The 21,671-nt window shown below is 39.6% G+C and overlaps 2 protein-coding genes across 20 annotated transcripts in view; one reads left to right on the top strand and one right to left on the bottom strand.

The window, feature by feature from the left end:
- ST3GAL6 (ST3 beta-galactoside alpha-2,3-sialyltransferase 6) overlaps nucleotides 1-15,941 on the top strand; it is a 58,418-nt gene extending 42,477 nt beyond the window's left edge. For 14 of the 18 annotated variants that reach the window (XM_017955068.3, XM_009198935.4, XM_017955069.3 and 11 more), the window contains 5 exons: nucleotides 4,391-4,486; nucleotides 7,449-7,635; nucleotides 7,738-7,875; nucleotides 11,532-11,684; nucleotides 13,377-15,941. In XM_017955068.3, the coding sequence (XP_017810557.1) occupies nucleotides 4,391-4,486; nucleotides 7,449-7,635; nucleotides 7,738-7,875; nucleotides 11,532-11,684; nucleotides 13,377-13,463 (661 nt within the window). In that variant the 3' untranslated portion in view covers nucleotides 13,464-15,941. The remainder of the gene's footprint in view (nucleotides 1-4,390; nucleotides 4,487-7,448; nucleotides 7,636-7,737; nucleotides 7,876-11,531; nucleotides 11,685-13,376) is intronic. The other 4 variants (XM_021933972.2, XM_021933970.2, XM_021933967.2 and 1 more) reach the window with 2 other exon arrangements.
- DCBLD2 (discoidin, CUB and LCCL domain containing 2) overlaps nucleotides 15,644-21,671 on the bottom strand; it is a 91,668-nt gene continuing 85,640 nt past the window's right edge. The window contains exons 14-16 of one of the 2 annotated variants that reach the window (XM_003893848.5): nucleotides 21,262-21,311; nucleotides 20,230-20,367; nucleotides 15,644-19,487 (exon numbers count right to left, since the gene is read on the bottom strand). In XM_003893848.5, coding sequence (XP_003893897.4) covers nucleotides 19,018-19,487; nucleotides 20,230-20,367; nucleotides 21,262-21,311 — 658 coding nt within the window. In that variant the 3' untranslated portion in view covers nucleotides 15,644-19,017. Of the gene's footprint in view, nucleotides 19,488-20,229; nucleotides 20,410-21,261; nucleotides 21,312-21,671 lie in introns of both variants that reach the window. The other variant, XM_031662957.1, reaches the window with a different exon arrangement.

Here is a 21,671-nt window from a genome sequence, read left to right on the forward strand (position 1 = left end):
GGGCGTTCTGAATGAGGCAATGTCTATGTTATTTCTTCCTGTTTTTTAAAAGTCCTTGAACTGCTGGGACCATAAGTAGGAGAGGCTGAGTGTGAGGAATTGCCCTGCAGAAGAGATCTGCCCGAAACCCCTAGACCCCTCTTTTTTCTTGGCTTGTAGGGTATGTGGGAGGCGGTCCAGGACCTTGAGTCTGAGTGATGACCAGTGACATGGCACATGTATATGACAGATGGTGGCTACTCTTACCGTGATGCTTTTTGGGCCATGCATTATCTAGGGCTTGATGACCATCTGTATCTCAGTGTGATAGAGTGGAACTTCTGTGAGCACTAAGATCTAAGCTATCAGTTCATTGTTGAGCAATGTTATAGAACTGACCGCGTCTAAGACTGAGCTGTGACAATCCCATTACTGGGTATGTACCCAAAAGATTATAAATCATTATACTATAAAGACACATGCACACATATGTTTATTACAGCACTATTCACAATAGCAAAGACTTGGAACTAACCCAAATGCCCATCAATGACAGACTGAATAAAGAAAATGCGGCACATAGACAACATGGAATGTTATGCAGCCATAAAAAAGAATGAGTTCATGTCCTTTGCAGGGACATGGATGAAGCTGGAAACCATCATTCTCAGCCAACTAACACAAGAACAGAAAACCAAACACTGCCTGTTCTCACTCATAAGTGGGAGGTGAACAATGAGAACACATGTACACAGGGAGGGAAATAGCACACAGTGGGGCCTGTCGTGGGGTTGGGGACTAGGGGAGGGATAGCATTAGGAGAAATACCTAATGTAGATGACGTGTTGATGGGTGCAGCAAACCACCATGGCATGTGTATACTTATGTAACAAACCTGCACGTTCTGCACATGTATCTCCGAACTTAAAGTATATATATATATATATATAAATAGACTGAGCTGAGTAACCTTTCCGAGGTCAACTTTAGAGATTTGGCTTGTGGATCAGGAGTCTTTTGTAAGGATAGGAGCCCTGGTAGTATACTGGTGGCTTGTTGACCTTTGCCCCTGCATGTTCTGTGTAGTTGGAGTCAGGTAGCCCCGTGTCAGACTGGGAACTCCAGGCCAGCATGGATGCAGGGAGGCACCTGGGCTCAGGGCAAGGCAGCCCCTTGTCTTGACAGAAGATTGGCCTACAGCCTTCATCGGAGGGAGAGGATTAGACTAGATACCATCTATAGATATTCACCCTCTACTCCTACGCAGGTTATCTCATGGGAACAGTTGTTATTTTGATCCTGTCTGTTCTTAGCCATGCCCTCCCCAGTGCCCAGCCTTGCTTAGCATTCCTAGTGGAGATGGAGCCAGCTTTAGGAGGTGTAGCCTCTGATCTGAATTGAACTGACCCTGAGGTTACGGAAAGGGCAAGCAAGCTGAGAGCGTGAGAATTGCCCCCTGCTATGGTGCATTCATGGGATGATTTGGGGAGGATAATGGCAATAATACCCTGAGAGGAAAGGGTTTTGAATATTCAGCAGCTCCCATCTCAGCCCTACTACATGGCCCCACAGCAGAGAGCCTTTGATAAAGTTGGCTTTCTAGAGTAGGGATTGAGGTCAAACTTGCTTGTAAAAGCATCTAGAGTTATGTTACTTTCTTACTTAGAAACAGAGAGCCCAGGACCATGAGGCTTCCGCCTGCTGGACAGCAAGGACCTCCAGCAGCCTCTCAGCTGTTTCCCAGTCACTTTCAGAAGCAAGGCTGCTATAGCTAATTGATGTATGAAAGATGTAATTGCAGCCATTGATAGGGAAAATATCAGCAATATGATGCACTTGGAAGCTCAGAAAAAAATCAAAGGCTACACAGACAACATGACTGTCACACTAGCCAGATCTGAATATAAAATCTAGTCTCTTCTGGTGACGGAGGAAAGGAAGTGTCATCCATACAAGATGAATTTACACTCTGAACCCCAGGAGGTCCTGCACATAGGGAGTGCCTGCAATCCAAATACCACGCTCTTTACTGCCTCTCTTGCTTCCAGCACTTTCCCTGGGGTCATCCAAACCAGTACAGCAACCCGGCTGGCCTCTCTTCTTCTGAAAACATCTCCAACTTTAACAACACCTTGAGATAACATACTGCTGGTTTTTCAAAAACTGCTGCCAGCAGGGAGGAGGCCAATGGCGTGCCCATAGCTCATGTTCAGCCTCCAAGTGGCCTCATCATCAACGAAGAATCTGAAATTTACAAGACGCTTCAGGAGAAACAGGAGTTGAACGAACCCCTGAAACAGTCCACCTCTTTCCTGATTTTGCAGGAAATCCGGGAGTCTGAGATAAAAAGGCATCTCAGCAACCCTCATGATTCAGAAGTGTTAAGATTCCCGACCCCGAAGTGGCTGCGTCAATTGGAAATGCTCAGAATGTGCCCGTGTGTGACAAATGCGGTCCTGGCATTGTAGGCGTGTTTGTAAAGCTCTGGAGACCATCATCCCCTCCCTGAATGTTACGTGTGCACTGATTGTGGCATTCACCCAAAAGAGAAGGGCTTTTTTTTTTTTTTCTTTTCTCCATCGAATCTACTGGGAAGAGCATGCCCAGGAGCAAGTCACACCACCTGAGGGTATGATGTGGTCATCATGTTCCCCAAGTGATCCAGCAGACCCGCACTGGCCACTGTTCTCCAGCCAGCCTCTGCTGCAGCTTGTTCTCTAAATGTTCTGGCCTTGTCTCTTGAAAGTTCTGTACTTACCTTTTTTTTCGCCCTTACCTTGGTTTTATCCCTGCTTATTGAACCTTGAGTCCCCTGTCTTGGTTAACTGACTCACCCTGACTATGTGGTGCTCGCCCACTTGTACAATGAATGGCAAACTGTTTTTGTTCGGCGTCCCCTTGCTGGCAACACTATGTACCTTCCTCCCCTCAGTTCTTCTCTGCTGCCAATGGACATCAGCCACATTTGAACCAAATCAAATATAATATGTCTGACATTGATTTCATTTTTGCTCAATCTGTAGACTCCCAGAAAAAAGAAATAAAAAAATGAGAACAAAGAGAATTTAAATGAACAAACAGACCCTTCTGGAACCCACTGTGACATGAGATGTGTCCACAGTGCAAGGTTTCAGGCACACACTGAAGGAGCATCTGCTGGATAGTCCTCCCCGCCCCCAAGTCCTTACCAACCTGTGCCACTGGTGCTTATTTTTCTTGACTGATTAGGTAGACACTGATTTACGCCTGACTCTTTAATATTTGAGAGCCTAGAGCTTCCAATTAAAATATGCTAAAAGTATTTTTTAAATGTTACAGTGTTCAACCTTATAATCAGATAAACTGTACTACTCAAAAAAAGGTAAATTTAATGAATATAGGAGTGTGTACACCATTTCCTGTTTACCTGATAAAGCCAATGCTTGGCTCTTTTAAACAGTTTCTGAATTCTTGCATTCTCCATGTTTCCGTGTTCCACAGTGTTTGTACAGTTTTGCTACTCATTATTTCCTACAAGCCTTAAGGTCTTGAGTTCATCTGGTCTGCCGATTTCATGGGTCTTAGGGAAACCGTGTTCTCTTTAGACTTTCCATGCCGTGAGGGCCCTGGAAGGACAGCCTCAACAACTTTTCCTTCTGTAGTTTTGTTCCTAGAGGGCAAGGACACAGTCTATTTTGTCATTTCTCCAGGCCTGCCTGGGTGGGGGTAAGAGCTGGGAGACAGATGGACCAGCAACATGGAGTTCCCCTTTGTGTTCTACTTTAAAGCTCTTTGCCAGGAACACTGCATGAACTTTTAGTTTGTATTAGTTAAGCTCCAAGGACCAGTCCATGTTGGGGAAATTGAAGTGAGCATGGGCAGGGTACACAAAACTGCACTTTTCTCACCAGATTCCAAACTGTCCATCCACATTTATGCAGCAGAGAGCCAGAGGTAGTATATTCGAGGAGTGGGTGATGCTGGCAAAAAATGTAGACCTACATAATGTAAAACACACATGCAGAGTCCTATATGGAGGGGTGTTTCAGTCTCAAGTTCTGGATCCACATGCTAGTTCCACTTTGGAGTGTGACTTTAAAATGTTACATAATAGATTTCTGAACCTCCTTCTTCATTTGTATAATGGGAATATCAGGCTTACCTATCTCAGTAGGTGGCTATGAGAATCAAATGAGAGAACGTGTATGGGCTGATACTAGTTGCGTACAATGATATGCTCTTCCTGTAGAATGTTACTCATTGAATCTTGTATCTTTTTAATACAGCGCTAGACTTCTAAGTCGCGGTTGGTTCTTTTTCTACTTGCGCAACAAGTGGAATGTGGCACTGGGTTTCTGACAGTACGCGTGGATTCTTGGAACCAGTTTGGTAAAAGATGGCTCAATCTCTCACTTGTCCATCTGTCCAACAGCATACCCTGTAAAAAGTGTGTGGTGGTTGGTAATGGAGGAGTTTTGAAGAATAAGACATTAGGAGAAAAAATCGACTCCTATGATGTAATAATAAGGTAAATATATTTTCTATTTGCTACCCTAGAATTGTTTCCAAAGAATATGGTTTCTTACCTTAATACAGCTGTGTTTTAAAAGGAAGGGGAGATGTTTCCATTTGTTAGTGTATTTTATTGCGCAACCTTCTCTCTTGGTTGTTGGCTAGAGTTAGGCCTAGATTTCAGGCTACTCGTTTAGCAAATATTTGTTAAGTTTCCTCAGTATGCCAGCATGCTTCTAGCCACAGGAGAGATAGCAGTGGATAAGAGCAATGTTTGTGCTCCCTGTGGAGGGAAGAAAATGAGTAATTAAATATATAAAAATTATAAATGCCATACATAATTTAAAAAGGATATAATAGAGAATCTTTGAATGGCTCCTTTGTAATGAGTGACCACTTTGAGAAAGAGACATCTAAGCAGGGTCCAAGTGACCACGGAGCAATAGCCATACGAAGATGATGGTAGAGCAGTCCAGGCAGAAAGGATGTTTGCTGCAGGGCCTCAGGAGATGATCCTGAGTTTGAGAGGAGCAGCACAAAAACCCAGTGAGGCTGGAAAGTAGCAGGCATGCGGAGAGTGGTGCAATCGGAAGCTGAAGCGGTGAGCAAAGATCCGGCTGCAGAGGACTTTGTAAGCTAGGATTAGAAACTTGGATTTTAAGTACGACAGGAAGCTTTTTAAGGGTTTTAAGCAAGAGAACAATGCAGTCTGGTCATCTCTTAAATATTCTGGCTGTGGCATGGACAATGGAAGGTGAGGGACAAGGGTGGAAATGAAGAGGCCAATTAGGTTGCTGCATTCGGGTATAATATGATGGTGGCTTGGGGCAGGATTGTCATAGGAGAGGAAGAGATGTGGACTGACTGCAGATGTGTTTTAGACATAGAGTTTTCAGGATTTGTTGTGGTATTAGATGTGAAGAGTAATGAGAATAAAGAAATCAAGGATGCCTCCTACTCTGTTTTCAGCTTAGGAGATTGACTGGAGAGTGGTATCATTAAGTTGGGGAAGACTGGTATAGGAGCAGGTTTAGAGGAAAACCATGATATGAACATGTTAGATTTGAGATGCTTATTAGATTTGCAGTGGGTAAGTTGAGTAGGCAGTTGGATAAACAGGTTAAAATCTTGATGGCGTGTGGCCTATAAACTGTATTTAAACCACGGACTGGGTGAGATTTCTCAAGGAGAGACTGAGAGAAGAGAGTGAGGACTGAGCCTTGGAGAACTCAAAGTATAGAAGTTGAGCAAAGAAAAAGGAATGTGTAAAGGAGATGAAGAGGATCCACCAGTGAGGTAAGAAGAAAATCAGGAGAAAGTGATCACAGAAGCCAAGAGAGCAAAGTGTTTCAGGACAGGAGTGACCAACTGTGTCCCAGTGCTGGTGAGAGGTCATGCAAGATAAGGACAGAGTGGTGACCATTGGACTGGTGACCTGAAGCTCATTGACACTCCTGACAAAAGCAGGCTTTGAGGCATGATGTGACAGGAAGTCCGGCTGGAATAGGTTGAAGAGGGAATGCAGAGAATGCACACCTGAATGTACAGATGAAGATGTAGAGAAACCAATGTAGTCCAAAAACTTCGCTTCAAAGAGGAGTTGAGAAATCAGATGGCAGTTAGAGATGGTTATGCAGTCAGGGGAGATTTTTTTTTGCTTTCTTCTTTTGAAAAGATTGGAGGCTCTATAGCATATTGGTTAACTGGTGGAAATGAGAAAGAGATCGGTCTGGTAAAAGAGAGGGGAGGGGGTTCAGAATACAAGTGTGGTTAATGTTTTTTAATGGAAAGGAGAGCCAGAATTGTGGTTACAACTACCAAGAGTCCCTCTGATGTAGTGAGGGGAAAATACGGCCCTTTCTATCTCTATTTTTTAAGTGAAAGGTTGAGATAAGGTCATCATCTGGGGTGTGTGTGTGTGTGTGTGTTAGGAGTAGCTGTGAATAGTTTAAAGAATGACAAAGTTAGCATACTGAGGCAATACATTAGGATGGTTTGGCAGTATTGGGGGTTTTGTGGGCTTACAAGCTGCCTAGGGTTTCTGCATGGTGAAGTCACCTTATTTTCTGTTTACTATCCATTTTGAGGAAGCTGTGATAATTTACCTACAAAACAATTTTAGAGCAATCACAGGTTTCTCTACCCATAATTGTCTAAATCTGATAATTTAGAGCCACAGGAAGCCCTTACAGGAAAATGCCATGGGTACAATATTTTGAAAGTCATCTCAAGTGTTATTAAGTCTGTTCGTCTTATATTATTACATAGAGTCAGTGGCAAAGGGCAAAACAGTATTTATCCTCCTTGGGGACACTGTTTTGGAAACAGCATTTCTTTTTTTATAGCATTCCTTCATAATGTGTACATAAATAGTGCATGTCCAACCTTGGCTTTCAGCATACACAAACTCAACAGTAGATCCTTTGTGGTTCTTTAGTTTACTCTAGCAATAGACATTCATTTGGTTGTGCTTGAATATAATATAGCAAATTTATATTGTTAACTTTATTTCAGAGTACAACAATTTTGATGGGTCTTTAAACCAACTGAAATGTGATTCTTCTTACCTGTTAGTCACACACATCCATGTGCTATATGACTGTGTGGCTTTGAGCAAGTAATTTTCTTTCCAGGGGTTTGTCCTCCAAGGTCTCTTTCAACTCTGGTATCCTGGGGCTCTGTGTTCCCATTTTTTAAATTTAGTCTTCAGTTCCCCTGGAGGGAAGACTGAATTATCATTGGCTCCACAATTAATTTTCAAATACAAATGAGTATTTCTGCCTTTGATCAACCAATGATTTAATGAAAAGGAATGATCTTCTTGGCCATTATGTGTGAAAGATTGATCTGTTGCTTTGTGGCTTCAGAGTGCAGGATAAAGGCTGATGTTTGTCCAACTCTGAAACCTCTGAGAACTGTGATGGAAATGGCACATACTACACTTGGTCTACATATCTTGTATGTTTTACTATCCACAGAATGAATAATGGTCCTGTTTTAGGACACGAAGAAGAAGTTGGGAGAAGGACAACCTTCCGACTTTTTTATCCAGAATCTGTTTTTTCAGATCCCATTCACAATGACCCTAATACGACAGTGATTCTCACTGCTTTTAAGCCACATGATTTAAGGTGGCTGTTGGAATTGTTGATGGGTGACAAAATAGTAAGTAGGCAAAATTGTTCTGCCTTCAGATTACCTGTAGTGCTTTTTTTCCTTAAAAAACAGACAGCCACACTGTTCTATTCTCTATATTCTTACTTTCAGAACACTAATGGTTTTTGGAAGAAACCAGCCTTAAACCTGATTTATAAACCTTATCAAATCCGAATATTAGATCCTTTCATTATCAGAACAGCAGCTTATGAACTGCTTCATTTTCCAAAAGTGTTTCCCAAAAATCAGGTATGTATTTATCTCTGCATGGTTTCAAACTACCGATCTGGCTGAGGTAGGATAGAGGGTCCTGGGAACTCTCAAAAAAAAAAAAAAAATCTCATGAGATGATTTGAGGGTCCTCTCTGAGTTAGTGAAAGTAGTTATCTGTGGATATTATCTTTATGTTTTTCATTTATGTTGCAAGGAAATATAATTTTAAGTTGGGTTTTTTTCCTGCCCTTGTAGGGCCTTCCTGGGGTCTCTTTGCGCATGCTCAAACAGTTTTTCTTTCATAACTCTGTCCTCAGTGTTCTGCAGTGAGGAGAGTCTGACTGGGTGGGCTGATGGGCAGGCTTGTGCTCAGAGTAGCTGGCCTGGCTTCAGGACAAGTGCATGGCTTTGCAAGCTGAAAAGAACTGCCTGAGATGCCCTGATAAAAATATCACAGGAAAGCCAGAGGAAAGGTGAGGAAGGACAATAAAGTAGTCCAGAAACATTTCTGTGGTCAGAGGAAATGTTGGCACTGAATTCTCAAGAAATGGCAGTTACAGCCATATTGAAAGAGTTCTTGAAACTTCAAATTGAAATCTCATTGACTTTCACTCCTGTTTGCCTACTTTCCCTAGAAAACAATACTCTGGACCCATACGGTGGCAGATATATTTTTCCCTGGAAGCTTGAGTAACTGTATAACATGATACCTTGGTTGAAATGAGTTTTTTCCCCCTTTTTAAAGTAGGGAAAAATCCAAAGAAATAAATATATATCATGTATTTTCATGATGTATATTTAGCATGATAAAAATCGTGATTAAGAAATTCAAAAGTGTTATATGCTGAAAACAAATAAGTTAGTGTTGCACACTGAAAATAATATTAAAAATCAAAAAGGAAGTCACCATTCTTTTCTCTTCCCTCTGTAACCCATGTAATCTCTCAAGCTTTTCTACCTTTTATGTGCTTCCAGACTATTTGCTATGCATTCATAAACACACACCCTTTTTGTTTGTTCAGTATAATTATGATTATACCATAGGTATTGTTATTTTCTTTTTTCCCTTTATTTAACTCTTCCCCTATTTATAGACACTCAGTTATATCCAACATTTTCTTCTCTTTAAATAATGTAGTAGTACATGTGTTTATAGGGGTTTTCTGCCCATTTGTCGCATTTCTGTAGGATAGACTGCTGGAAGTGGAATGCTCAAGTCAAAAAGCATCCATGTTTTGATTTTAAAGCTGACTTCCTAGTAATTTTGAGGGTAAAGGACAGCTTCTGAATGTGTGTTTTGTGACTTTTCAGTTCCTATCTTTCTAAGTGAAGTATGATCAGGTACATCTCTTACTTCTTCCTTTTAGGTAATATCTTTAATTCCAAAAGCACAGGAAGACCCTGAACATACTTAGTGATAACATTAGAACGAACTGTAGCTATATCAAAGTCCCAGTAGGACATGGTGTCCCAGAAACCAAATGCGGTATTTCAAGAGAAGTCAGCCATATCGGATGCTGTCCAGAGGTTGAACGTAAATAATAAACCCTGGTTTTAGAAACGTGGAGGTCATATTGGTGATATATATTGACAACAAGAAAGAAGGAAAAAGCCTGCTTAAATTAGGTTGAAGAGAACCTGGGACATGAGCAAGCAGCAACAAATCTTTAGTGGACTTTTTGCTAGAACAAGGATCAGAGAAATGAAGCAGTAGTTGGAAGATGATACAGGATTGAAGAAGCGTGTTTTGTTCTTTTTTGGTCTGTGTATATGCTGAAGGGAGCGGTTCAGCAGAAAGAAACACTGATGATGAGGGGAGAAAGTAAGTAAGTACAGAAGTAAAATTGTTGAGAAGTGATATGGGATAAAATATAGACTAGTGAAAAGTTGCTGAAGTTACATCTCATCCATTATAGGAGAATAAGCACTGCAAATGTGAGTAAAGATACAGGTAGCATGGTAGATTTGGAGTTGGGATGATGACGTCACTCTTTTGACTGCTTTTGGTTCCTTAAAAAAATAGAGATTAAATAGTCAAATTAGGAAGGAGAGTAGGGCTGTTGGAGGATACAAAGTTATAAATTCTCATCTTGGAGAGTAGGAATGGAAATTTACTAGTCAAACGTAACTGGATTGCTGGGCATACTTAATGCCTGTTTGAGAGTTGGGTCATAAGCATATTTTTCTGCTGCCCTATTCTGTTGCTGGGGTGTGGGTACAGGTTGACTGCAGTGCTTATTCCTCTTCTAAGAGTTTTGTCAGGCGGTAATATAGGTTCTGTGAGTGATGGCTGCAGAAGAGCTGGTCTACATAAAGGAGTGGTTATGAAGACGGATGAAGGACTCTTTTTTTTTTTTTTTTTCTGAGACGGAGTCTCGCTCTGTCGCCCAGGCTGGAGTGCGGTGGCGCGATCTCAGCTCACTGCAAGCTCCGCCTCCCGGGTTCCCGCCATTCTCCTGCCTCAGCCTCCCGAGTAGCTGGGACTACAGGCACCCGCCACCACGCCCGGCTGATTTTTTGTATTCTTAGTAGAGACGGGGTTTCACCGTGTTAGCCAGGATGGTCTCGATCTCCTGGCCTTGTGATCCGCCCGCCTCGGCCTCCCAAAGTGCTGGGATTACAGGCGTGAGTCACCGCGCCCGGCCGAAGGACTCTTAAGATGTGAAGAAAGGAAGTAGAAGACATGAAAAGGGGCAAGGAGAAGGAAAAAGTAATGGGATCACTGAGGCTGAATGACTCCTAGGTTACAGTGGTACACAGGATAAAGAAAAGTTTATGCTGAAGGCAGTTAACACTTTCAGACAAGTTTGCCTCCTGGAGTTGATTTGATTTGATTGTGCTTCTTCGATTTTTTTTTCTTTTCCTCAAAATCATACTAAGTCATATGTAATTTCAATGGGAACTATAAGAAACACTTTTTTGAAAGCGTTATATAAAAAGCTTATGATATATCTTATTTTTTGCTTTGAAGCCCATCTCAGTGAAAATTACAATTTCTGGAAGCCAAGACCCTCTTGTCAAATATCTGTCAGACTGGTTTTCAAGATATATGTAAGACAAGGAAAGAGGATGCTTGGTTTTTCTTTCTAAAAAACTAATGGTGCAGTTGAGATTGTGATATTGCTATGTATGCATTTGGAATATTTATTTTCTAGTCAGATACTATTACAATTTGTCATTGAAGTGCTTGATTAGCCTTTCCCTAGAGTTAAATGGTGAGTATAAAATACAGCTATTCGAAGGCAAATTTATATGAAGTCTTTTATCATGATTCCATCCATTTGCAAATTAAGCTGTCCTTAAAATTCATACATGTTCAAAATTCCCAGGCTTTGCTTTTGCTGTAAGAAGCCTGACTCATCATGTTTTTGTATTTTTTAAAACAATACAGCAACATTCTCTTCCTTAAGCCTCACAGTATTCTTTCATTTGATAGTTGTCCTCTGGGCTAATACCGCAACTATATTTTATTTTAAAGACTTCCCAAGATTTCAGTCACAGTTTATATATTTTTTAGAGTTAAGGTATATATGCATACTCTTTGGGGCTTGAGCCTTATATGAGAGCTTAATTATTTTTCTCCTTATTAAATGTTTAGAAATCCCTGTTTTATATGATTCGGCCAACTAAATATGCTTTGCAAACAAGTAGCTCCTTTTGCTTAAAAATTTTTTTTTCGTTCCCTCCCCCAGAAACCTAAACACCCAACAACAGGAATTATTGCCATCACATTGGCATTTTACATATGTCACGAAGTTCACCTAGCTGGTTTTAAATACAACTTTTCTGACCTCAAGAGTCCTTTGCACTACTATGGGAATGCCACCATGTCTTTGATGAATAAGGTAATATACTTTAGGTAATATACATATGCTTTGGACTAATCCTTGAGGGATGGAAATCCCATATTTTCTCTTCTCACACTCATTACTGAGGGACCAGGTTTTGAGTGGTTGAGGGCTTGATGGGGATTACAGGGCTACCAAGGGCTGCAACTAGAACTCATGTACAGGATCATTTTACTACAGCATCAAATCCCAATTTATGGGCCTCATGGTTATTGCCAAGTGTCATCAAATCCATATAAGTATAGAACCTTACTTTAGATATTCTATCATATTTGCACTATGGAAATTCAGCCAACTTGCTATGTTTGAGATATTACAAATTCACCTTGCATTGCTATGCTTAATTATTCTCAGTTGTTTATAAGTAGACAAGATGATCTAGAATATTTTAACCCTACAAGAGAATCTTCATGGTCAAAAAGGTTACAAACCTTCATACTGGATCACACTTCTCTTGAATAGGGATTAATAGTGAGGATTTGTATTTTGTTTCTTTCTTTAACAATTTTGCTTTAATTTTTTTTTTTTTTTTTTTTTGAGAGAGTCTCACTGTTTCGCCCAGGCTGGAGTGTAGTGGCACAATCTCAGCTCACTGCAACCTTTGCCTGCAGGTTCAAGTGATTCTCCTGCTTCAGTCTCCCTAGTTGCTGGGATAACAGGCACCCCCTCCACCACGCCCGGCTAATTTTTTTTTCTTTTTTTGTATTTTTGTAGAGACGAGTTTTTGCCATGTTGGCCCGGCTGGTCTCGAACTCCTGGCCTCATGTGATCTGCCCGCCTTAGCTTCCCAAAGTGCTGGGATTACAGGCATGAGCTGCTGTGCCTGACTAAGGATTTGTATTTTACTTGACTGGGAAGGAGTTTCCTAGTTTTCTAATTCTAATGTAAATGAGTAGTGCATCACAAGTGATAGGATTAAAATGTTATCTGTATACTTTTAATATTGAAATATTACTTGATATAAAGTATAGGGATATATCTCATGAAATGAGTCCCCTTGAATCATCCCACTATAATATAAGCTGAGGAAGTGGCATAAATCAGGTTAGATTTTAGTATTGTCTTTTGTCCCTCATCCTCATCCTCTGTCCCCACCACGTAAGACAAGCACTTAAGTATTTCAAGAATTAGGTGCCCCAACAGACTTTGCATTAGGCTCATTTCTCCTCGGCCCTAAACTTTCCTGTAGCACTTGTGGTATTTCAAGTGTCACCTAAAAAGCAGAATATTAAAACAACTTCCTCAGGAAGAAAACTTAGATATTCATGTATAGAACAGTAATTTTTAACACATCTTAAACTGAACTAGGCATTATAAGTTTCTTATCTCCAGGCTGATTTTTTTGTTTGTTCTTAAACTGAGTTCTAGGGGCTTCTTCCATTAAAGTGAACAACTCAAAATTTTGGTCTCCAGATTTGTATTGTACCATGATTCGGTCTACCAGGGTTTGATATGAAGGAGCCTTACTTATGTGAGAGTTGAAGTGGAAAGAGTGGGCTGTAGGGAAAGCTTTTGCACAAGAACCAGCAAGGAAAGTAATTTAAAAGGCTATCAAAAGTTAAAAGTCCATGCAACTCGTTACTTAACATTCGAGTTCTTCATTCAGAACTTTTTAAATATAAAGTATTCCATTGGTACTGCTAACACGTTGAGACTGGGAAAGATGGTAACTGCATTTTTCTTCTTTAGAACGCGTATCACAATGTGACTGCAGAGCAGCTCTTTTTGAAGGACATTATAGAAAAAAACCTGGTAATCAACTTAACTCAAGACTGACTCTACAGACTCGGAAGATGATGCTAACAGTGTTAGTTTTATTTTTGTACTGCAATTTTTAGTTTAAAATATGTTGGATGCACTCGTCAAATAATTATGTTTATTGTCTGTTGCTGCCTGGTGATTCATAACCACCAGCTTAATTTCTGTGAATACTGTATATTTAACTTATGAAAACCAAGAAAGGTTAAGATATCGGGAAAATAAGTTTTGATTGCATTGTTTTTAAAATAAGCTAGTTTTCTGAGGTGTTTTTACATGTCTTTTTATAGTAACTTCATCTTAGATTTTTGAAGGGATATGACTTCCTACTAAGGATTTCGTTTACCACAACAATTCTGACTGGAGTAAGACATTTTGAGAAGTATATTTGGCTACTGTAAACATGGCTCGTGGAAAATCACATGATGTGGCTTGATGTGGCGAGCTGAAACCACTCGGCTCTGGAAATCTAAGTTCATACTGGTTTAAGCTCTCCCCTGACAACCCCAGAATTAAATGAACCATGATTGTGAAGAGTAATTGGGTACAATGAAGGCAGTGTTTTTAAGTTAAAGGAAATAGGCTAAACATAAAGTTCTAGATAAGTAAATAACTAAAGAATACAATTACTAAAGTCTGATGGCTTTGTATTATTTTAAAGAAATGAAGTTTAACTTTATACAATGAAGCTAAGCTAGGCAAGCTCAAGAAGGAAAAAAAAATCTTGAACATTATTTTTTTTTGCCTGACTTATTAAATTTTGAAGGTTTTCCACTTTAAGTAAATTAGGAAAGGTACGTAAGATAACAGAACAAGTAAACACTTAAGAAAAGTGAAGCTGAGGCCGGGCATGGTGGCTCACACCTGTAATCCTAACACTTTGGGAGGCTGAGGGAGGCAGCTGGATTGCCTGAACTCAGGAGTTCAAGACCAGCCTGGCCAACGTGGTGTGAAACCTCATCTCTACTAAAATACAAAAAAATTAGCTGGGCGTCATGGTACGCACTATACTCCCAGCTACTCGGGAGGCTGAGGCATGAGAATTGCTTGAGCCTGGTAGGCAGAGGTTGCAGTGAGCCGAGACTGCGCCACTACACTCCAGCCTCGGTGACAGTGAGACTGTCTTCCAAAAAAAAAAAAAAAAAAAGTTGGCATTTTTGGATTTAAATGGTAAAAAAAGAAAATCTCATTTTCCCATGATTAAAGCTAATCTTCAGATGGAAAGCTTGCCTGGCTACCTAGGGTGCACCAGAGAATCTGATCCAATGCAAGCCAGTCAAGCCTACAAATGTGGTGAGGTAGTCTCCCTTCCTGTATTTTAATAAATGTAACCAAAGGCCATCTGGAGGTGGGGGAATGAGAGGTGAAGGAAGAGAATAGAGGTTATAAGGATGGAACTAAAAGTTGTCAGAAGAGGTATGAGCTGAAGAAAGAATTACTCTCTTTTGAACAATAAATACAATTGGAAAACACTGGAAAACCATGGCTTGATTACTGACAACCAACCTGCCTCTCTAAAGAGGGTGTATAAAGGATGAAATACATTAGATCGGGCTCAGAAACAGAATGCAGTACTTATAAAGCAGGATAAAGGGGAGAATAGTAGTAGCTGATTTAACCCAGATCAGACATTAATTATGGACTATGTCTATGAATACCAGCATATGTTTGCAGAGTGCCACAGTTTTGATTCTTCTAACTTTGAGGTGCAAAAGGAAGGTACCAGAACTGGACTCACATGTAATCAGTGTGATTTTCCCCTCATACCAACAGCTACAGGCTGCAGTGTGGCTGCTGAAGTTCAGTTGATATAAAGTGAATCAGGCTTCAAAAAGGATGGTGCTGTGGGTACACAAGGACATAAAGATGGGAACGATAGACACTGAGGACTGGGGCGGGGGGAGTGAGGGGAGGAGGAAGGGCAAGGGCTGAAAGACTATGTATTGGGTACTATGCTGACAACCTGGATGACAGGATCATTCATACCACAAACCTCAGTATCACACAATATACCCATATAACAAACCTGCACATGTACCCTTAGAATCTAAAATAAAAGGTGAAATTACTTTTTTAAAAAAAGGATGGTGCTGGTCATAGAAAAAGTCAAAGTGAAAACCAATAGTGGCATTTTCAAATGTTGCTGGAAGCACAATATTGGCCATAAATGAGTGATGTTAAAATCGAAGAATCTGGCATTTTATAGTATAAGGAAAAGCTACAAACCTCAAGGTTGTTTTATTTAAACCAAATAATCTGAGCAAGACATATATACAATTTATTAAAAACAAATGAACACATTAAAATCTCACTATTTTACAATCTAAATTCTAGCAACATATACAAATACTGAGTGACTACAGTACATGCCGAGGTAAGAAAAGTACATTCTGGGAGAATATCACTGACGCTCAAACCATTTTTATTTCCAATATGTATTTCAATACATGTTTGTTTCCACTTTGCCCAGTGCCACCAAAAAAAAAAAAAAAAAAATCAACAAGTTGGATTACATGAGAATTGGTGCCACAGTTGACTTTAAAAGCATTTTAATAACCATCCAACTCTTAGATTTTGTAGGGACTTCAAGTTCAGAACCAAAAAGCAGAGAATCGTCTCATCTGACATGATGTTTCTATAGACCTCTTGCTCTCTAGGTGACAATGCAGAGCCAGGGCAAAGGTGTTCAAGCTTTGTCACTTTCCACAGCTTTGTGGCCACATTCATATTTAGATAAGCTCGGATTCTGCTCCCCTCTTCTGGGGATGGGGAGAGGCAAGTGTATGTGTTGTCGTAATTACTGCATTAATTCTTCACTCGAACCATTTACATCAGTGAATAAACCCATTGTTCAATGCAAAGTGCAAACAGTGAAACGTGGACTTAAATAAACTGGACTAGACCCAGCACATACAACAGGATCTATTTAGATTTACAGCATTTAATAAAGTATAAGTCAGAATTCACAATATCTTAAACTGTGCTGTTTCCTAAGATCAAGTAACAGCCAAGTCAGTGTAATTTTATGAAACCTGTAATGGCCACATTTGTTGTGTCTCTGATGTATTTCTATAACTGTATTAATAAGAAAAAATTAATCTAATACACCAGTGACTTTAAGTCTTAAATGTTGCAAGCAAAGGATAAAAATACAAGGGAATTTTGTCAGATACAGTTACTTTCACATTTTCAGTTGTTACTTGATTGTCTCCAAAGCTATATATGCATCAGATATAAATGTAGTTAAAAAAAAAAATAGAAAACCTCTACTATAAAAACCAATAAACTAAAAAGAAGTACAAAGCAGAAAAACCATTTGAATCAGGCTCAGCTCTTCATCTGGAAAGTAAAGTTTATATAAAAGTAGTAAAAACTAGATATTTTATAAAAATTATTGGTAGTTCAAGGATAGCACAGTGGCAATATGAATTGAGTTTTAAAATATGCATCATTTCAGAAACACTTGCCTCTTAAAAAAAACCAAAACTAAACAACAACAAAAACCTCCAGGAAAAAACAATCAATCAGGTATACACAATTAACATAAGAATAGCAAACTTCTTTGGGAAAATGAAATAGTTACCAAAAACATCTCTCTTAAAGCTTCAAACAGGTATATTACTTGAGGAAAAGTATATTCTCTGTGTTAAGGATGAATTAAAAAAATCAACTGGTTTGCTCTCTTCCCACCTGAAAAGGGATGACTGCGTTAATAATACACATCCATGTATGTTTTAATAAAAGTCTAAATCTATGTCTTTTGTTTCAAATATTTTGAAACAAAATATGTATTGATTTTTCAATGAATGAAATTGCGCCTCAAAGTCTGGAGAAGGAAAAACCAGTGAAAATAAGGCCAACAAAACCATACCACAAAAGGGCAGGAAGCCTGCAGAAATAAACAGTTCTCTTTCTGAATCCATGTTTTAGAATACTGATATAATTCATGGAAGCAAGAAAACAAATACTGTTCATCTTTATTCAAATTGAGTGAATTCTGGCAACAACATAATCTGGTGGCTCAGGCCAACAGAAGTGACTCGAACTTTATGGAAAAGTACTGTTCTACATTAAATCTACAGACAAAGGTTTATGGAAGAGGGAATGTCAGATTTATATATTTTTATCATATGGTGAACTGCTCATGTCATGTTGCCAGTCTGAAGGCTTTTAAAGATGGTTTTACATTGTTGGCTAATAAATTACAGAGGGTTTCTATTTTGCTGTGTCTAAAACTAGCTCTGGGCAGGTATGAACAAGTGGTGACATGGAAGCTGCCAGGAGGTATCAAAAACAAGGCATGAATATTCATTTGCTAGGAAGCTATAATGTCTGTTCCTAGGTGACATACAGGATTACTCAAACCTCTTACCACATAGACAAAGTGCACGATCATGCAGTCCTGAAAAATACACGTTAGGTTTATATTGTGTGTAATAGTTTATGAAAAACTGAAATGAAAAATTATTTTTTCTGACTGAAAATATAAAATACCTTGAGACTGAAGAAAAATGTATATTTTGTGAATGTATAAAACCCAAAAGGACAAATTCTGGTTACTTTTTAAAGAGGTAATTTATATTACTTCTGAGTGAATAATTTTGCCTTTCACTGTGATAAATGTAAGTGGATCATGTTTACAGCACTCCCTTAGAAGCCTTCAACTTTTCATAACTCTCCTAGGAAAAATCCCATTGTAAATAAAGTTGGGGGTGGGAGAAGAATCTCCTTTAAAGCTTTCAAATCGTCAAGTTGTTCCTGTTTACACATAGAGGAGCATACTTAAAGACATGAAGGGATCTGAATTCATGAGACTAAGGCAAGCATCACTCATCAGAAATAAACATTTTACAAACACAAGAATGGGGCAAGCCACCAAGGGCCTCAAGTGCAACACGCAAGGACGAGACCAGGCCATATACTGTGAAGCATTAAAGCTCTAAAGAGTGTCCCAAAGTGAAAAAGCAATCCCCCTGCTGATTACAAGTCAGAGAATCCCAGCTAGAGATCTTAAGATGGATAAGTGGATACGGCTGCAATCAAAACAATGCTTATATCAGTAATTATTAAAAAAAAAAAAATCCAGAAAAGAATATAGGAATAAAAGAGGAAATCATGATAGTACCCATCTTTCACACACAAGACTAGAATTTCAAGCCATTAGGTATTTCAAGAACAGTACCATGCGTTATTGCCAGTCAGGCTTACAGAGCCATCTCGAGTTCATTAATGTACCTGCAGCATTGGTAATAAATACTCTCAGTGATTTTTCATTTCTCTGAAGTGCATTATAGGGAGCTTTTTCTGTATTAAAAATAGTGTTCTACAGTAGTATCAAACAGGACATTTGAAATTTAACAGGCGAGCAGTAACTGTGCCACCATAACACCTTTAAAGCAAGATGGCAAGATTAGTAGTTTCCTGTACCTTGGTCACCACATTTTCCCCAACCACTTCAGTGACAGATATGTAATACATTCTATATATTACTACCACTAGTAATTAAAAAAAAAAGAAAAAAAAAAAAGGCCATGTGCTTTAAAACGATGCTTTGTAAAAAGCAGCATCACCTTCAAAGGGTTTCTTTAAAAACATCACATTCCCCATCCCTTCCTGCTCCTGATACTTCCTGTGTGCTCTGTGGCACCTGGTACACCAATTCGTCTGGGGCAGGTGGACCTGGCTTCCCACCTTTCGGGGTATCATACTGGGCCTGGGCTGAGGAGCAGCTGTCAGTCCTGGAGAGAAGTGTATTGTAAGTTCCCACTAGCGGGGGCGGTTGGTTCCCCGTAGCTTTGAAAGTGGATGTGGAGGGCAGACCAGCTGAAGCTGAGGGGTGCCCTGACATGTCCATGATGATTGGGGTTGCATACTCAGGCCCCGTAATTGGGAGTGGTTCAGCATAGGCATGATAAACTTCCTGCCCTGGTGAGTTGTAAGGATCTAGGTCTGCATAGCCTGCTTCTTTTCCTTCTTCTGGTTTAAAGGTAGATCTCTGATGAAGTGTACCAACAATTCCTCCTACGAGTGGCTGAGCATACTCTGTGGGTATCACAAAACAACAGAGAAGTCATTTTACTAGTAAAGGGATTGCATAATTTAGGGTGGCGGCTGCAGACTACACTAAAAGCAAACATTCTTTAGGGTACTTTTGTTGCCATCAATACTTAATCTGCAAGAACTTCAAAAATTAAAATTAAACATACTGTCTAGTACTTCTCATAGTAACAATATACCAGAAAGTCTCATTCATGTAATTCTGCATAGTTTTCACATATGTTCTTTAGATTTACAGACAGAATATTTCTTTACTGAATATTTCCTTTCTGAATTATTTTCAGAATATTTCCTTGGAAAAGAAACATTCAATTACTGGAATAAAAATCTTGAAAAATAATTTCAGAGGTTTTTTTCAAACATTAGGAAATATTTAAAATGAATACATACTAGGCTAACAGGATAAATACTGTAAAGCTTCCTCTGTCTTTCCTCTTCTCCTCTTAACATCTCGGGTCTCCCCACAAACCGAACAAGCAAAGCCTCAGTTAATGTACATAACGCCCAGCGTCTTTAGAAATGAGTGTCCCAACTTTACACACACAACATCCAAGACACAGAAATCACTCTCTAAGAGTCACCTTTTAAAAAGTGGTTCTACCTTTAGGAAACAATTAGTTTCTTAAACATGAAGGGGATCGAAGATACTGTAAATCCCAAAGCACTTTATAGCAAGCCTAAGCAGTTTCTCCCTGTGCCTGGTGCCAGAAGGATGCAACATAGCTACCTGCAGAGCCAGCCTGCAGCACTGTGGTGACTTCTCTTGGACTCAGGTGATTAACTTCGCTGCTGCTATAGCGAACTGGGGTTTCCTCATGGTCCACTGCTTTTGCAGGAAGAAACTGCTTCATTCCTTTCCACCAACCTTCATTGTGACGGTAAGCCAAACAGACCATTAAATAAAAACCTGTATCTCAAACAGTAATATCAAGAGAGGAATCTTGTTGCATTTAAGCCATTTCTATAACAAATATCTCTACAAACTTGCCTTTATAATCAAACTTTTTTTTTTTTTTTTTTTTTTTTTTGCTGTGATAGACTATCCAGCACCAAGCAGTACATGGTAGAAATCTCTACCAAACACACGCAGGCAAATCACTGTTAGTAAAGTACAGCCGGATAGAGTATCTATTTTAGGGGTGGCTTTAATTACGTTTTTCCCAAAAAATATTTTCCAAGATCTACCCTGGGGCACTAGCTGCCCTTTTCTACCCTAGCCACAGCAGTGAACTCTCCTGGCTCCTAAGAGCTGATCCAGTAGTGAGATTGGGAAGTGAGAGACTGGTAGGGGGGCCCCTTTGGTGTCACTAGCAGCAATTCAGAAGATGACAACTCATCATGGGAGACCTCCCAATTCCTCAACTGCTGGACTCCACTTGGTGAATAACCATGGCAGAGGACAAACACACACTGGGTCCTGAAGACCACAGTCTTTTGTTTCTTACTCAGGGTTCACATGGGCCACAGAAAGCCAGTCTCCCTCATGAGAAACAGATACACAGGAAAAACTATACAAGTTTTTCAGAAGAAAAAGAACAGAGCTTGTTATAAGAAATGTGTACTTTTCACTTCATTACTTACGAACTACAAGAGATTCTGCAGAAGAGTAAAAACGGTGAGAACTGAAGAGTAATGCCATTGTTCTAACAGTGTCGGGGAGTTCACCTGGGCCTGAGAATGACTCTTTTTTCACTACTGCCCCCTGTAGGGGAGAGACATTCCTCTGATGGAAATGAGATGCAAAGACCATGTGAGTTACCTGCCCGGTCCCAGTAAGGTAAGTCATAGGTGCCTTCAGTTTTTTTCTTTCTGGAAAAATACAGAAGTTAGCAAATAGAGTAAATTCACTGGTAAGACATTTATGAAACTACAGAACAAACACCAAAGTTAATAATTAGTCTAGAGTACATTTCTCTATTTGCTGATCTACCCAAGGGAGTCCTCCATTTCATCTGACTTTCAAAGTTGCTATGCTGAGGTTTATAAATCCTGGACTCTCAGTAAACAACCATCTTTTGCCATAGCTACCTTGTTACCTACCTATTACCCACTCAAAAGGGATAAAAGAAATGTAAAAATGCAAAGTCTCTCGATGAAAAGACTGAATCAAATCAAAGAATCACCTCTGATATGTGAGTTATTATAGGTAAATTACGCTAAGTCTGTTTT

This window comes from Papio anubis, chromosome 2 (assembly GCF_008728515.1).
Source record: "Papio anubis isolate 15944 chromosome 2, Panubis1.0, whole genome shotgun sequence".
In the NCBI taxonomy this organism is placed as follows: Eukaryota; Metazoa; Chordata; class Mammalia; order Primates; family Cercopithecidae; genus Papio; species Papio anubis.